At 37.5% G+C, this 14,961-nt stretch overlaps 1 protein-coding gene across 1 annotated transcript; it reads right to left on the reverse strand.

The window, feature by feature from the left end:
- Nucleotides 1–5,047: 5,047 nt before the first annotated feature.
- On the reverse strand, nucleotides 5,048–13,424 carry LOC123552741 (baculoviral IAP repeat-containing protein 3-like; the record flags this gene model as incomplete). Its single annotated transcript, XM_053535190.1, is given in 3 exon segments — nucleotides 5,048–5,081; nucleotides 10,649–10,842; nucleotides 11,260–13,424. Coding segments are annotated over 3 exon segments (1,663 nt in total), but the record flags the coding sequence as incomplete, so codon positions are not given.
- Nucleotides 13,425–14,961: the final 1,537 nt, after the last annotated feature.

Consider the following 14,961-nt stretch of genomic DNA (forward strand, 5'->3'; position numbering starts at 1 on the left):
TGCAAACAAACTTGCCTAGTCATTATGGTAAAGTCCTCTGAAGACGTTACACAACTGCTGAACAAAACTGGTCAGGGAAGATGTCTAACCAACAAGAGAGCAAGTCCTCCATGGCTCACACCCAGCCAAATCATACTATTGCTATATGTAAGATGACCTTGAACCTAGGGAATTGGATTGTGTCCTCGGCATGCCTTCTAAATGTTGCTAGTTTTATGAAAGTTACTTCCGTGGTTTAGATGATACAAAGCAGACACAAAGTTAAACTATCTGATCTTTGACCTCTATGTGTGACCTTGATATTGAATTTGATATTGAAGTGATAGGGGTCATGTGCTTTGCACTTTGCCATGATGAGGTAAACAATGGATACTAAAACTGTTACAAGAGGGTCATGATGACCCTTGATTGCTCACCTGAGTAATATGAGCTACATGTTTCAAATGTCAAACTGATGATTTTTAGAAATTTTTTGGAAGATTTTCCGATGTACAATCAAGTAACCCCTGGGGTGGGGCCAATTTTACCCTGGGGGTCATGATTTGAACAAAGTTTGTAGAAGTCTATTAGGCAATGTTACATATCAAATATCTAAGATCTAGGCCTTCTGGTTTATTTTTAGCAAATTTATGAAGATTTCCCTATGTACAATCAAGTAACCCCTGGGGCTGGGTCAATTTGACCTTGGGGTGTCAAGATTTGAACAACTTTAGTAGAGGTCCACTAGGCAATGCTACATGTCAAATATCTAAGCTCTAGGCCTTCTGGTTTATTTTTTAGAAAATTTTGAAGATTTTTCTATGTACAATCAAGTAACCCCATGGGGCAGGATCAGTTTGACCCCGGGAGTCATGATTTGAACAAATTTTGTAGAAGTCTACTAGGTAATGCTACATGTCAAATATCTAAGCTCTAGGCCTTCTGGTTTATTTTTAGAAAATTTTGAAGATTTTTCTATGTGCAATCAAGTAACCCCATGGGGCAGGGTCAATTTGAACCCGGGGGTCATGATTTGAACAAATTTTGTAGAGGTCCACTAGGCAATGCTACATGTGAAATATCTAAGCTCTAGGCCTTCTGGTTTATTTCTAGAAATTTTTTAAAGATTTTCCTATGTAAAATCAAGTGACCCCTGGGGCTGGGTCAATTTTGACTCCGGGGGTCATGATTTGAACAAATTTTGTAGAGGTCCACTAGGCAATGCTACATGTCAAATATCTAAGCTCTAGGCCTTCTGGTTTATTTTTTTTTAAATTTTGAAAATTTTCCTATAGAAATTTTGACCCCGGGGTCATGATTTGAACAACTTTAGTAGAGGTCCACTAGGCAATGCTACAAGTCAAATATCTAAGCTCTAGGGCTTCTGGGGTTTGAGGAGATGATTTTTTAACATTTTCCTATGTAAAATCAAGTGACCCCGGGGTCATGATTTGAACAAATTTGGTAGAGGTCCACTAGGCAATGCTTCTCGCCAAATATCTAAGCTCTAGGGCTTCTGGTTTTTGAGAAGAAGATTCTTAAAGTTTTTCCTTTTGGTTGCCATGGCAACCAGAGTTCTGCATGTAATTCAATTCTTTGAACAATTTTTGTAGAGCTTCACCCAAGGAACATTTCTGTGAAGTTTGGATGAAATTGGCCTAGCGGTTTATGAGGAGATGTCGTTTAAAGTAAAAGTTTACGGACGGACGCCGGACGGTGAGTGATCAGAATAGCTCACCCTGAGCCTTTGGCTCTGGTGAGATAAAAACCTTCCAAGCAGTTTTGATGATATGGAGCGGACACAAAGTTAAGCTACTTTACCTTTGACTTCCCAAGTGTATTCTTGACCTTCGACCTAGTGACCTGCATTGTGCATGTCAACTTAAGATAAATAATTGATACTAGTTTTACGCAAATCTTCCCAGCGGTCTAGAAGGTATGGAATGGACAAGAATTGAGGCTATATGATCTCTGGCCTCTGATTTTAACCTGTACATTGGACTTAGTGACACGAGTCATGAGCTCCGCCCATCACCTTTATGATGTTTTACGAAAATTTTCACAGCGGTTTAGATGATATGGAGCGGACAGGAAGTTTAGCTATCTGACCTCTAAGTGTGTCCTTGACCTTGGACATAGTGACCTGGGCTTGACCTCTGCATGTCATCTTGAAGTGGTTAATAATCGATTCCAGTTTTATGAAAATTTCCCAATTAGTTTAGAAGACACAGAGCAGACAAGAATACCAGATGGTCAGACTGGAATAATCAAAACATATACATAGTATAGCAATCATATTCTCTGCATCAGGGGGGTATGATAAAGGAATTTCGTGAAAAGCTCTGTTATAGTTTCAGTGAATCAAGCTAGATTTTCCAAACGCCAGATGTACTCCAACCTACCTTTGTTTCCTCAGCTAGGTAGGGCCAAAGGTGAAGGAGGCCAACAACCCTAACAGTAAGTTCATCGCTGTATAATGGCCTTTCTGCTAATAGTGAGCTTGCAACAACATTGTAAATAAATTAATTAAAGGAACACGCATTTCCTCACACTTGTAAATTGAAAGGAAGGTTCAATCCCGCAAAGACTGCAAGGTGAAGAATTGCTATTGTTGTGTTGTAATGAGATGTTTGAGTGGAAATCCACCAAATGGTGGATGACATCTGGTTTATGCTACACATCTTAAATATGGAATCAAAGGGCGTTTACTGTGTAATATATATACATGTAAACAACAATAGCGCTTGAAATACCAATCTAATCAACCTTAATGAAATGATGGCTGACACATAAAACTGTGGAAAACTTGAGCCTTCATGACAGTAAAATAACAAAAGGGTCATAACTCTGTAAAAGCCAAAATACTTTTTGGTGATAACTCAAGACTATAACCAGCCTGCCCACTCAGCTCAATAATTTCACGAGGTAGAAAATATGCAAAGTATGACCAAGTTGTGAAATGTATAGAACTATTTATGGTGAGTACAGTAAGCATTTATTTATTTATTTGGGTTTTACGGCGCACCAACACAGTATAGGTTATATGGCGCCAAACAGGACTACAAATTTTGGTTTCTCATCTCATTTACATTGAAATAAAAACATGAGGTATGGAATCAAAATTTGCATACCTGCTGGAATCACAGAGTTACAGCAAAACCAAGTGTTAAGACCCTATTAGTCGCCTCTTACGATCATGCAAGGGTAAGTCAGTGGTTCCAATTCTTTTCATACACAGATCATCCCAGAACCACATGGGGCAAGTACAGTAAGCAATATAAAATCATTACATGGTTTGTTAGTGAACCAATATTAACTGTATTGGAACTGAATATAAGGCATGAGGTTCTCTCTCCTTTCAGCTATATGCCCGATCTGATCACTGACTAACCATGTAACTAACTATATCAAACTATCAAGAACATTGCAGCCTTTAAACTGGTTTTTATTTGTATGCTCTTTCTACTGTACTAAAAGGAATTTCATGGACACAAAACAGTTGGGTATTTTTTTTTTTGCTAAAAATGGCAAGTTCCTCTGGATAAGACTTTGTGGATTTCAACTTCTGATAAAACAAGAGCTGTCACTAATGGTGACAAATGCCCCCCGCAGCACCTTGACCTTTGACCTGGTGACCCCAAAGTCAGTAGGGGTTGTGTACTCAATAAGTACTATCAGCATGTGAAGTTTGAAGGTCCTGGGTGAAGTGGTTCGCATGCAAAGTGCCTTCATGCAAAAAGTTAACGTTGGCCCCTGTGACCTTGACCTTTGACCTGGTGACCCAAAAGTCAGTAGGGTTGGTGTACTCATAAAGTACTATCAGCATGTAAAGTTTGAAGGTCCTGGGTGAAGTGGTTCGCGAGTAAAGTGCCTTCATGCAAAAAGTTAATGTTGGCCCCTGTGACCTTGACCTTTGACCTGGTGACCCCAAAGTCAGTAGGGGTGGTGTACTCAATAAGTACTATCAGCATGTGAAGTTTGAAGGTCCTGGGTGCAGTGGTTCGTGAGTAAAGTGCCTTCAAGCAAAAAGTTAACGTTGGCCCGTGACCTTGACCTTTGACCTGGTGACCCCAAAGTCAGTAGGGGTGGTGTACTCAATAAGTACAATCAGCATGTGAAGTTTGAAGGTCCTGGGTGCAGTGGTTCGCAAGTAAAGTGCCTTCATGCAAAAAGTTAACGTTGACCCCTGTGACCTTGACCTGGTGACCCCAAAGTCAGTAGGGGTGGTGTACTCAATAAGTACTATCAGCATGTGAAGTTTGAAGGTCCTGGGTGCAGTGGTTCGCGAGTAAAGTGCCTTCATGCAAAAAGTTAACGTTGTGACGAACGAACTAACGAACTAAACAACGAATGGACGGACAGTTGAAAACTAATATGTCTCCCTTCAGGGGCATAAAAAAATGTGAATGACAATTTTACTTGTTCTTTGGGAATGGCACAGTCAATAAATCTACTACAGTTAGTCCCCAAAGGAATATTAATAATTTCACAGCAGATGTTTGCTTTACAATACATTGGAACCCCTCAAAACCGACCAGCCTCCAGACCAGTGTAGAAGTTTGATTCGGAAGGGTTTTTGGATTAAATGGGTTTTGTTGCTACAATTCATGCTACATTATACAAACAGTTACACAGTTACCAAGCAACCTGATTCAATTTAAAGTCTTACCTAGTTTAGTTACTGTATGAACAACACCAGTAAAGTTTCTATGGACATTTGATACCAAATTAAGAAAATTCTGGTAATCATGATAAAAGGCAAAAGCCAGAATTCTGATTGCATTTAAAACCGATTGGCTTTCAGTTAATAAATAGAGGTATGGTCTTGAAAACTTGAATGTTTGGTTTCTGGCATAGAGGGGGTTTACAGGGGTACTTTTCATACGTACCGATATTAATAAAAAGGCCAAATTTGAGGACCACAAGTTTTTTCAGAGGGGTTCCAGTATTAAGGGGGTCCCGCTGTAGAGAGGTTTCACTGTAGTTATATGTACTATTTTATCCATAAATGTGACATGTCAAACAAGACAATTTTTTATATTTTTCACAGGAAAATAAATCTAATTACCTCTTATCTGCTCACTGTTTAATGAAGCTGCACCCTGTAAAAATATTTATAACAAATCATAGAGACATGCCAGTATGTCGATTTTTAACTAAAGGTCTACTAAATATTTTTGAAATCTGCCCCCACCTACTAGTTACTTCTCCTGCTTTCTGCCTACAATATGCATACTTTGAATGTTCCCAGCTTATCATCAGCTTGTGTCAAAAACCCTGTATACTCATTTTGGTGAAGAAGTCTTTTTTTTTTTTTTTTGCCTATTAGAATTTATTTATAACTAGAAGATGCTTTTGTTAAAAAGCGCATGTCTCCCCCAATGCAAAGTCGTATAGGCAAGAAGTCAATAGGGGTCAGGAGCGAAAGTCAAAGAGACACTGACGGTTGGCTGCAATAGGAATCATCTATTTGGTATGTCCAGTCATCCCACTAAGTTTCAACATTCTTGGCCTAGTGGTTCTCAAGTTACTATTCAGGCTCCTGTGATCTTGACCTTCAATCAAGTGGCCCCAAAATAAATAGGGGTCATCTACTCTGCATGTCCAATCATCCTATTAACTTTCAACATTCTAGGACAAGTGGTTCTCAAGTTACTGTCCAGAAATGATTTTACATAACCAGGCCCCTGTGACCTTGACCTTTAAGGGAATAACCCCAAAATCAAAAGGGGTCATCCACTCTGCATGTTCAATCACCCTATGAAGTTTCAACATTCTGGATCAAGTGGATCTCAAGTTATTGATCGGAAATGGTTTTCAATGTTCAGCCCCTGTGACCTTGACCTTTGATGGAGTGAACCTAAAAACAATAGGGGTTGTCCAATCCAGCAGCTCTACCAATCTATGAAGTTTGAAGGTTCTAGGTCAAATGGTTCTCCAGTTATTGATCGGAAATGAAGTGTGACGTACATATGTACGGACGGACGGACAGGGCAATAAAAAACAATATGTCTCCTCCCCATCGCTCTGGGGGGGAACATAATGTTGCATGTTCTACAAAGATACTGGATATCTTATCAAATAGAAAAGCTGCAAAACTGCCATGTGACAAATTTGTGTAAATTCACAGGACCATTTTTTTGTACTTAAAAAATATTCTTTATTTTTAGTTTCTCATCCACATCAGACATCAAATAAGAGAAAAAAATTTTAAATAGAAAACAATATCCCAAAAACTAACTGATTTTCAAATTAATTATTGAAAAATTATTGAAATACTGCTTCATGCACATTCTGAGTTAATCTTGTTAAGGGCAAGGGGGGGGAGGGGGGAGAGGAAGTTGGAAAGTTTGAAAAACAAGTATGAAATGGTGGCCTCATAGGCTTTATTGGATACTCCCCTCATTTTAGCGAGGGTCAGGGGAATCTCGCCCTGGAACTTTTTTAATTTCAGGCATGAAATGGTGACCTCTGGTGCATTTTTAAGTCTAAATTTGTAGATAATGGAGGGTCTACTACCTGCTTGATGGGAGGGGGGTGGTCAGGGGGCTTCCTCCCTGGAAAATTTCGAAATAAAGTTATAAAATGGTGGCCTCTGGTGCATTTCTGGGTCTAAATTTTGAGAGAATATCATTCCTTTGCTGAAATAGTTGGGTGCACCTTTGGTAAGTATAGGTCACTTCTCAGCCAACTGGGGGAGGGGCATGGGCCCCCTCGGCCCGGCCCTGGACCTGGGCCTGAGTATCAGACTGAAGAAACAAGGCAGTCTGAAAGACAGCTGAATCCCCTGCCACTGGTATGGAAAGTGAAAGGGTAAACCTTTGACCTTGATCTGTGACCTTGACCTTGAACTGACATGGCTGACCCATGAATTCTGCACATCTTCTAGATGAGGTGATCATTTGACCCAAGTTTCATGAAAATCCTAAAAGGGGTTTTGGAGATACAGAGCTCAAACCTTTGACCTTGAGTTGTGACCTAGACCATGAGTTGAAATGGCTGACTCATGAGTTCTTGATGAGGTGATCATTTGACCCAAGTTTGACGTAAATCCTTCAAGGGGTTTAGGAGATACAGAATGAATACAAAATGGAAGGCTCAAACCTTTGACTCTATGCTGTGACCTTGACCTTGAGCCGGCATGGCTGATTCATCAATTCTGCACATCGTCTTGATGAGGTGATCATTTGACCCAAGTTTGATGAAAATCCTTCAAGGGGTTTAGGAGATACAGAGCGGACACAAAATGTTACGGAAGGACGGACGGAGACCATTCCTATAACCCCCCACCACTTGTGGCGGGGGATTAACTAGAAACCTCAAGTGTGTCGTGAGAAGCGTAATCAATAATGCTATTCCAACTAAACACTTTTGGAACTTTTCATTTCCTTTTCCAAAAAAAAACAGATTTTTTTTTCTGAAAAGATCACTGTGGGAAATCACATGATCAAAATAATCTCTAAACCAAAGTTATATTTTGAACAATATGAATAAATTTCCTACCATGATAAGATATGAAATTTAAACATAGCCTAACATATGACTAATGAAAATGGTTAAATTACTAAGTAGTTGACAGTAATGATAGATATCCTGTAATTACAAACACTAAGGAATATAAGAAGTCTCTGTTTCTTGTAGTGTTCCAGATATTCAGAAGATGATTGTGATTGAAATCTATGTAGTTTTAGGATACATCTATGTTGCCATATGATAGGCTATATTTTAGATTTTAAATCTACAACAAAAGTTGTTTCAATTATCAATATCATCCCATACTATTCATCAGTTTATTTTGCTTTAGAGATTATTTTGATCATTGGATTCCCCACAGTGAAAATGTTTCATTTTCGGAAAGTCTTTTCAGAAAATAAAATAAGTTGTAAATATATATAAACAAGTCTATTGTTTGTATCTAGCGATATTATAGTAAAAAGGAGTAGCATAGTGTAAGGAAAGCAACAATAAACTATCTATATACACTTGTAACAAACATCTGCACACCTGAAAATTTTCATAAGATAATATTGTGAGAATTTTCCACAGGTAAGCAATCTCAATACTGGCTCATTTTTGCTATCATTAAACAATCATTGCTTCAACTGTTAGAGATGGATAATTTTGAAGGCAACTTACAGTCATAACTGTCACAGCAGTGACGATTACTCCCACAATACGGTTTTGTCACAGAAGAATGGCAACCATAAGAAAGACATGGCCACAAGAAGGTGCAATCGAACTTTACCTGTATTTTATGATGTTACACATGTGTACCAAAATTTATCTAAATCTGTCAAGCCTTTTGTGAGTTATTGTCCTGCAACCATAAGTTTGACAAATTTTAAGTTGGAAAGGGGCCATAACTACATATAAAATTGGTGGTTTGTAGCCAAAGTCGAACTTTACCTGTAATTTATGATGTTACACCTGTGTACCAAAATTTCCAAAAACATTTAAATCTGTCAAGAACTGTCACTGGAGTGTTTAATGAATCCAAAGGCGGATGAATATTGCGCAATAGCTTGAGTCTGTTTTAAAAAATATCAAATAATAGGAGGGGTACAGATAAAATGTATCGAAACAATATATAAGTAAAATTCTAAGTAGAAAGGAAATATTGGTGCAAGAGTTATGCACCTTGTGTCATATGATGTGGGTGATGATGTGGAACAACTACTTCAAGTATGAAACAAATGCATTTTGTAATAATTGAGATATACTGTAAATCTGGTATTATTCGCGCTGTTTTAATTTTCGCTATTTTTAGCGAATCGGGGGCATCGGGAATTCATAAATCCGCGTAAATTCCTTTCCATAACATACATACATATCCGAAAAATATCCGTAATATGGTCAAGTTCAGCAAAGAATACTATCTGCCAGTACACAATGTTTATTGAATGAACTTCAGTTTATTTCAATAATTATGAATGAGTATAATAAAAATCCTTGAAACTACAATTCATGTTGAATATACTGCTTAAAGACAGAATTTACGCTAAGGTCTAGAGGTTGGATTTACATGCAGCTGGCAGGGATGTATTTAACATGATAACTTTGTTTTTTTAACCGTGACAATACGGATGCACTTTGTATATGTCAAACAAGCAGAGCTTGTGTTGCCATGAAGGGATGATCCATATCATCATTTATCTGACTTTTTATACATTGTTTAGATAACAATAGGGATTAGCGGACAATTTATCAAACAATTATATTATATTCTTGTACGTTACAATTATTTATGAAATGACTGTAACAAACTTTGAACAAAAGCAAATTAGTATGGCACTATGTGAATAAAGAAACCGATTACTAATACGAAATAACTATCATGGACCATGTTTTAACGAGTCTTTGGTGTGCATGAATTCGGTACGGAAAAATGGGCATTAATGTAATCACGACAACAGGAATCGGAATTTCGTTGATATAAGATAAGAACCATCGCGAATTTAAATTTCTTACCCTCCCGTCGCGAATTCATAAATCCGCGAAATAATTCAGGGTACGGGAATTAGCGAAATAAAGATCACGCTAATATAACGTGATTTACAGTAGTGAAAATACATCAAAATTAACCTTAAATTCTAAGTAAAAGGGGGCATAATTCATGAAAAATTGGTGTCAGAGTTATGAACCTAGTGTCACATGATGTGGGTGATTAGGTTTGTTTTAAGTTTGAATCAATCCATTTAGTAATAACTGAGATATAGTAAAAATGCATCAAAATTAACCTTCAACTCTAAGTAGAAGGGGGCATAATTCATGAATAATTGGTGCCAGAGTTATGCACCTTGTGTCACATGATGTGGGTGATAAGGTGGAACATCTATTTTAAGTTTGAATCATTTTGTAATAACTGAGATATAGATTTCGGGATGCGATGTGACACGATGTGACGTGACACAACATGATGTGACAAAAATGACTCCTATTTCCTATTTAGCCCCCCAACCCACCCACAACATGTTTGGCGGGAGTATAATAACAGTGAGAAGCAGTTACATGTAAATATATACAGTCAACTTGTTTTAAGCAGTCAGCCAAGGGCATGACAAAATCTAGCTATTTAAAGTAGGTGGCTGTTTAAGACAATTTGAAATTAGAACAAAAAATGAAGATGGGAAGTTACCCAACTGGCTACTTAAGGCAGGTTCAACTTTACATACAAATCTACCTATTTTTGATTTTTTAAAGGAGTGACAAGATAAAAGTACTATCTGTGCCATAATGTCTAAGGTCACTGTGAAAAACTGGTCCCATATCCACTTCTTCTAGTTTGAATCTACAAGCAGTCAATTTGCAAAGAATTAAAAGTAATCTGTCAGAACAAGCCTGGTGAAAATATATACTATACAGGATACCTGTGTTAAGAATGTATGCTACCATCTGATACATCCTTAATGTCTTCCGTTTAAAACCTTGCAACAAAAATTACATCATTTTGTAGACAAAAGCTCCATTATCTCGGATGGAAGTACAGTCACGTGGCATTATTTAACCTACCAAGAGGGTGAGCTACAGAGGTTCTTGTACATGTTATACATTGGGGCACCAGGAGTTGAACTCCATTATTAAAGCTGATATCATTTTCACCAGACTTAAACTGAAAAGAATATGATAATCTTACAACAAATGAAGATTATCACAAAATGTATGCACTTACTGGTTCTTGAGTGTTGGCGGGGATCTCTACACCTTTCTCTTTCAGGACACTGTTGATAAATTCTTGACCTTTCACTTGAAGCACATACGGACATTTGGGGAACCAGCGAGCATGTTCCTTCCAAGGCTCATCCCCTGGTTCCCAGTTCCTCAAACCTCCATCACAGTAGAAACACTTCACATTGTCATTGAAACCTTTAACATATTATTTAATTTTCAAAACAGATGTTCAAAGTCATGCTCTTCATTTTGAAAGATACTGTTCCTAGAAAATTAACCTTCTGAAAATTTGTTTGCATCATAAATTCAAGGCTTTGTCTTCAAGGGTGTTTTGTTCATTAAATTTAACATTACTAAATTCATATCATTGCAAATAGATCTTGTATTATTTCTTTTGCAGTACTCAATAAATCTTTTATAAGGGTTTAGCCTGAAAATCATAAATTTCTTTACTAATTTCAAGTTAAACTGATTTTTTTTCTGTTTATTGGAAGTCAACAATATAATCAAATAAATGCACAAGTCAGTCATATGTCTCTGCTAATTAGGCAAAATGGGTATTCAAAAGTTTTCTTAACCTCCAATACATGTCTAATTATTCAGTGTACTAACCTGCATACCAGAACCCGGCTTCTGCCAACAGTTGCGGAGTCTGATGTTTATACGGGGGCCAGCCCTGAAAAGAGGCAAGTCGCTGAGATTCTATGGCATACTGTGGATGTTTTGGCCGGTCAGTTACAATACCAAGATTCTCCATATTACTCAAAGAATCGGCCACATTTGTAGCGACATTTGACTGCTGTCTTCCACTTCCTACTGAGGAACCTGAAGATGTTGAAGTTGGACTGTGATCGAGAGGAAGTGGAACATTTCCCATCTTTAATCCGAGCACTAAAGGGCATCTTGGGAAATGTTTCCGATGTTCAATGTGGGGACGATCCCCTTCTTCCCAATTGCGTAGAACCCCTTTACAGAAAATACATTGCACCCTATCTCCTGACCCAGTATAGTAGAAACCACTTTTAGCTAGCTCTGTTGCTGGTACACAAGCATTACTAGGCCAGTTGTTAAAAGTTTCAAGTCTATTCCTCTCAAACCTGAGAGGACCGATACCTTCACCAGTGGGTGGCAGTATGTCGTGACCTCTTTGTGGAGCTGTATTAGATTCACTACCTCTCCTATTACTACCACTTGTCTTTGCAGTCTTTGCTGCTTTTTTGTCTTTCTTTTCTTTGGATTTTTTAGCAGACTTTTCCTTCTTTTTATCTGCTTTTGACTTACTTTCACTTGAATTTCTAGAAACAGCCGATGCACTATCAATTGAAACTGCTGAATCTGCAAGATTCTCATTTCGTCTGGATGTATCAAGAAAAGTGGATGACCTGCTTTCTGGTAAAGCTTCATTTTGTGAACCAATAGTTGTAGCGTCTTGTAGAGTTCCTAATGATCTAGACCTCAACACAATCGATTCAGGGCTCTCTGAACTTCTTTCATCAGAACTGGTTACAAAATCTTGTTGCTGAGAAGCAGCTGGCATTTCTGTTTGTTCTCTGCTACTGTCATCATTTAACCTTGTATCCCTTCCAACTGTTCTGTCTTGATTACTAATTTCTTCATTTGCACCAGTTTCTCCTATATCACCCATGTTACTAGTTTCATTTTCAACAGTTTCATCTCTCCCTTCAATCACACTGTTGAGTCTTTGAATCAGACTAGAGTCCTCATTACTGGGGACATTTCTACCGAATGGGATGTTTAGTTCCTCATTATCCCCTACTAAAAATGGGCAAGTGGGATTCAAGAGTCTGTGAATTTCAGTGGGATCATCATCAGGCTGCCATTCAGACTTCACAACACTGCATCTGAAACATTTCACCTCATCTCCGTTACCGCTAAAATAGAAACCAGCTTTAGCGAGTTTTAACGGAAAAACTGGACAATCTTCTGGCCAGTTACTGAAACTCAGAAGCCTGCTGAACTCGTACTTCTTATCTTCATTGTCTTTAAATGGTGGCCCCTTAGAACACCTTTCGAAATACTCGTCCATTTTAGCAAAAAATTTCAAGTTCCATTTTAAAAAGATTTACAATAAATGCATTAAATCATTGTTAAACTTTTCACACACAAGTAAAAACATAGTTATACATTTACAAAGTCATTCCTAACAATCTTTTTCAAACAGTCCTGGTACGCCATACCATAGCAACTGGACTTTCGTACTGATTTTCTATGTTTTCCACATGTTCTGATACTGGTAAGTTGCTTTTTAGAGTTTTTGTTGTCTTTGCAAAAACAATCATTGATTAGAATGAAAGCTACAAATTGTATATTTAATTCCCCTTCTTTGTTCAATTTTACTTCACAATAAAAGAAAGCAGATGTTTTGGAGATTATGTTTTTCTCTGTTCTAGGAATATCAATTTCCCTTTGTAATGAAATCTGACCAAGTAAACTTTCAGTGGTGTCTCTAACAGTTTTGCTATGTAAATTGTAATATTCAGGATAGAAAGACTGCCTCTGCTCTGCACTGCTAGGCAAATCTACTATTCTGATAACAATAAAGCTTTTTATACAATCAGGAACTTTCAATTGTTCATTTTCTTCATTTATCTTTTCTCTCCATGGAACAGTCATTTTACAGCGTTAAAATTTCTAATTAAGTTTCAAAGCCTGGCTTTTTATACAATATTTGTTAATACATTTTCTATTATTCTTATATCATTCTGTTCTCCTTGAATAATTCCGAAGTATCGAGTCCTTGGGACTGTCTAAAACAGTCTTTGTGTGCATCTTTATCTGAAAGAAAAAAGACAGTACTAGAACTAAGAGCTGCTTTTGTGAAAAGCGCATGTCTCTTACTGCCTAATCATCTAAATAGTAAGTCAGTTTTTATATACTTTCTACCTTTGAAGAGTAAAATGGCTGATTCCGGGTAATTCTGGCAATAATTCTGAAGTGCCTCAGCTGATTTGGCTAGTTAATGAACCTGGCCAAGAGTATATGGTCAAAAACATTTGGTTCAAGTTTTGGTGAAGATCGGACGAGAAATGTTCGACTCAGAGCGCGGACAAGAGTAAAATGTCCGATTTTCGGTAATTCGAGGGCCATAATTCTGAAGTGCCTGGGCCATTTGCTAGTTATCAAACCTGGTGGTGAACTTATTTTAAAACACATTTTGTTCAAATTTGGTGAAGATAGCATGAGAAATGTTCGACTTAGAGCATGGACGAGAGTAAAAGGGCCGATTTCGGTAATTCATGGGCCATAATTCAAAAATGCAAGTTATTGAACTTGGCTGAGACTTATGGTCAAACACACTTTGTTCAAGTTTGGTGAAGATCAGATGAGAAATGTTCCACTTAGAGAGCAGACAAGATTTTTGACAGACAGACAAAAAGACAGACAGGAGTAAATCAATATAAATGTCTCCCACACCACTGTGTTGTGGGAGACATAATAATAAAATGATACTATTTACTTATTTAGTTATTTGGGTTTTATGGCGCACCAACACAGTATATGTTATATGGCGCCAAACAGGACTACAAATTTTGGTTTCACATCTCATTTACATCGAAATAAAAACATGAGGTATGGAAATAAAATGATACTACATTTTTACCTCCATCTCTATTTAAAACAGATACTGAAAATGCAGAAACAATTTAACTCTATGTTAAAAACATTATACTATCATATTTCACCCCTGCAGCTCTCACACATATAAACATACAAATGTATGAAAAGTTTTCATTGGATGCAAATGAAATTTCACACCCGACCTTAAATAAATTGAGGACTTAGAAAATCAACCATATCACTTCAAAAGCATACTTAACCCTTATATATCATGCTGGACACTCATTCATTATAGAAATTTAGCAGCGGTTAGGGTTAATGTGTCCTATTACTCTACCCTAGCACTACAGTTTCACAGCTGTTTGCTAGCTGTGTTATATACAAACCAGAAATTTTATGTCCCCTAGATAAATTTGGCAATATCTTCCATAATTTTATCGAAATTCTTACAAACACAGAACAAGAACACTGAAACACGGAGCAATATACGCCTGAAGGCATGGACTTTGACCCCTATAAGTGCCCTTGACCTTGTAGCTAACCAACAAGAACATGCACTCTGCACATTGTGTCGATGTGGTGAACATTTGTGTTAGAAATTCTTCAAGTGGTTCAAGAGTTACAGAGTGATGACCTCTGACCCCTAAGTGTGACCGTGACTTTATATCGAGACGTCCAGAACATGCGCTGTTCATGGTGTCTTCATGTGTGAATATTTGTGCCAAGTTTCTTTGC

This window comes from Mercenaria mercenaria, unplaced genomic scaffold, assembly GCF_021730395.1.
Source record: "Mercenaria mercenaria strain notata unplaced genomic scaffold, MADL_Memer_1 contig_4590, whole genome shotgun sequence".
Taxonomy (NCBI): Eukaryota; Metazoa; Mollusca; class Bivalvia; order Venerida; family Veneridae; genus Mercenaria; species Mercenaria mercenaria.